A 3,242-nucleotide genomic window follows, 5' to 3' on the forward strand; every position below is an offset into this window, starting at 1 on the left:
TTCCGGCTTTGATAGAATTTGCCTGATGGGCTTGTCTGTGAGAACTTGGATGGGATGGCCCTGGAAATATCTTCTGAGACGCCTGGCTGAATGGACTAAAGCAAGAGCTAACTTTTCCAAGGTGGGTAGTTTATCTCGGGCCCTTTCAATGCCCGGCTAACGAAGTAGATTGGCATCTGAGAACTTCCTCTGTCTGCTAACAACACAGCACTTACACACCTTTGGAGGCGCCCAAGTAAAGAGTGAGTGTTTCCCCGGGTATTGGAGCAGTAAGTGTTGGTAGGTGAGCCAAAAATTCTTCATGTCTTGAAATGCTCTTCAGCTTCCTCTGTCCACGAAAAATCTTGTTTCCTTAAACATCCCTTCAAGGTTTTAAAGAATGGAAGGGATCTATCAGCTGCCTTGGAAAGGAATCGTGCTAAAGAGGCCAGCTTTCCATTTAAGCTTTGCACCTGCTTCTTTGTTCTTGGGAAGGCATTTCTACAACTGCTTCAATCTTTTTGGGTTAGCTTTTTCCTCTGCGGTCACTATGTGACCCAAGAACTTCCCTTCCTCCATTCCAAAGCTACATTGGAAGGATTGAGCTTCATATTTATCCCCCTCAATGTATTGAAAGTTTCTTGGATATCAGCTATCATGGCATTCTCCTCATGGCTTTTGATGACTATGTCATCCACATAAGCTTCAATATTTCTCCCGATCTGGTGCTGGAAGGTTTTATCTATCAGCCTTTGGTAAGTAGCCCCAACATTCTTCAAGCCAAAAGGCATTTTTGGAAACAATAGATGCCCTGGTCTGTATGGAAGGCAGTCTTGTCTTCATCATTTTTTTTCATTGAGATCTGGTGATATCCCTTGTAAGCATCAAGGAAGCACTTTAACCTGAACCCATCCAGAGATTCTACCTTCCAACCTATTTCTGGCAAGGGGTAATTGTCCTTAGGACAAGCTTTGTTGATATCCTTAAAATCGACACAAAGCCTCCATGAGCCGTCCCCTTCTTAACCAACTGGATTTGCTACCCATGTCTGGTATTTAACCTCTCTGCATATGCCTGCTTCCACCATCTTGTCTACTTGCTCACAAGCAGATTTGCTTCTGTCATGGGCCATGCCTCTTTCTTCTGCCTTATAGGGATTATGTTTGGATTAGCGTTCAGGGCATGCTCTGCGAACTTTCTTGGAACACCTGTCATATCTGCCGTTTCCCATGCAAAAACATCTAAACTTTCTTTCAAGAGATTGATCAACTTGCATTTTGTTTCTTTGGGGAGTTGTGATCCAATGGTAACTGGTTGTTCTGGGAACTTTTATTTATGATTACCATCTGCTCTGGACCCTCACTTGCCACTTCAATTGACGAGTCATGCCTTACTTCTTTTGGACTCTCCTTATTGACCTGCTTGCACTCCCTTGGCCATACCATGCGTCCCTTTATGGTGGCTACCCCAACTGGGGTGGGGAACTTAACCATCCCATGGATGGTTGATGGTACAGCTCCGAATTTCTGCATGGATGGTCTGCCAAGCAACACATTGTATGGTGAAGGTGCCCTAACAATTGTGAAGTCCACAACTTCAATTCTATGGAGTGGGTACTCACCCATCATTACCTCCATACTTACTTCTCCAATGGGCCAACTAGATTCACCATTGAAACCACTAGGGGCGCCAAAGGCGGGCGCTTAAGGTCTCTAACTCTTTGGGGGAGTTTGTTAAAGCAATGTTCATAGATAATATCTGTAGAGCTCCCATTATCTAAATATATTTTTCCAACCTGGAAATTTGCGAGGCGAGCTTGTATGATGACAGGGTCTGAGGATATCGTTTCAACAGGTGGGAAGGAGATTGGCACCACTGCCCAACTTCTAATGCATTTGCTTTACGCTTTCCTGGATCCCTCCTTTGGTGTACCATACAAACATGTCCTTCTGCTGGACCCGGATCCTCATTGTTTTCTTTTTTACCGGTATCTTCTGCCATGAGAAGGTCTTTTTGTAGGAGTTTTTCTTCCCTGTTTGGCTCCAGGGACGAGGTGCTCTAACTTCCCTTCTTCTAAGGCCTTTTGATTTCTGTTTGGAGCTCTCTGCAATCATTAGTATCATGACCATGGTCCTCGTGAAAGTCAATACTACATATTCATTTTTCTTTTGATATGAGAGGAGGAGGGGGCTTGAAAGTTGAGCCCACCCTCTCAGTTTTCAAAATCTCTTTTGGAGACTTTGTTAAGTCCACAAGATGGACACTTTTGCCATATTGCATGGGCCTCTTGTCTCTTCTGTCATCTGGACGGTCATCTCTTCTTATATCTCTTCTGTAATCCTCCCTACGACCATCTCGTCTAATATCAAAACGAGGCCTTTTTCCTCCAGAGGGTCCTGCCCATGACTTATCTTTTCTAATCATCCCCCTTACTAACGTGGAGGTTTCTCTGGAACGGAGATAATCATAGGCTCTATCGATGGCTTCTTTAAAAGTCTTGGGGACTTTTGTAGTCAACTTTTCTTGGAGACCTCCCGGATGCAAAGCAAGAGTAAAGCCAGAGATTTGTTGACTCTCTGGTAGACCGGGTATCCTTTGGCATTCTTGAGTGAATCTTAAGATGAATTCTCTAAGTGGCTCATTCTCCCTTTGTCTTATTAAATGGGCTTCTAAGTGATTACGTTGATGTTTCTTTTGTTGAAAGAAATGAGCAACAAATTTTTCTTTCAAATCTTGAAAATCATTTATACTTCTTTCAGGTAGGCCAGTAAACCAGTCTCTAGCATGCCCTTGCAATGTTCCAGGGAATAAGTGACAAGCCACCGGGTCTACCCATTTTTCTGTGAGTATCGCTTGGTCATATAATGCCAAATGGTCTTCTGGATCCCTAGTGCCGTCATAAGTCCCTACAACTGGAGGAACTTTTTGGCCATCTGGGAATGGATATTCTGCGATCCAATCACAGAATCTTGATTTGACAGCTGATCTTGGAATACTCACGGTTCGTGCTTGTCCCCCTGCCTCTTCACCGGATAATACTTTTAACATTTTCAACAATTCCCTTGCAGGGTTTGGTGGTGTGTTGGTTCTGGACAAGGTTGTTGCTTTTAAGTTGTTCCACCATTAAAGACATTAAGACTCCACAGCACCCTGAGAGATGGTGGATGAGGTGGAGGTGGAGGGGAGGTGGAGTGGTGTGAGTAATGGTGAGTTGGTGATAGTTGTGATAACCAATCTTGGCTGGGTGTGTTGTAGCGGGAGGT

At 44.1% G+C, this 3,242-nt stretch overlaps 1 protein-coding gene across 1 annotated transcript; it reads right to left on the reverse strand.

Moving 5' to 3' along the window:
* Window positions 1–2,136: 2,136 nt before the first annotated feature.
* On the reverse strand, window positions 2,137–3,027 carry LOC122609182. The gene has a single exon (XM_043782240.1). The coding sequence runs from the start codon at window positions 3,025–3,027 to the stop codon at window positions 2,137–2,139; it is 891 nt and encodes a 296-aa protein (XP_043638175.1).
* Window positions 3,028–3,242: the final 215 nt, after the last annotated feature.

Source organism: Erigeron canadensis, chromosome 7 (assembly GCF_010389155.1).
Source record: "Erigeron canadensis isolate Cc75 chromosome 7, C_canadensis_v1, whole genome shotgun sequence".
NCBI lineage: Eukaryota > Viridiplantae > Streptophyta > Magnoliopsida > Asterales > Asteraceae > Erigeron > Erigeron canadensis.

Coding starts and splice junctions, on each gene's coding strand:
- LOC122609182 (XM_043782240.1), bottom strand. CDS start 3,027: ATGTTAAAAGTATTATCCGGTGAAGAGGCAGGGGGACAAGCACGAACC.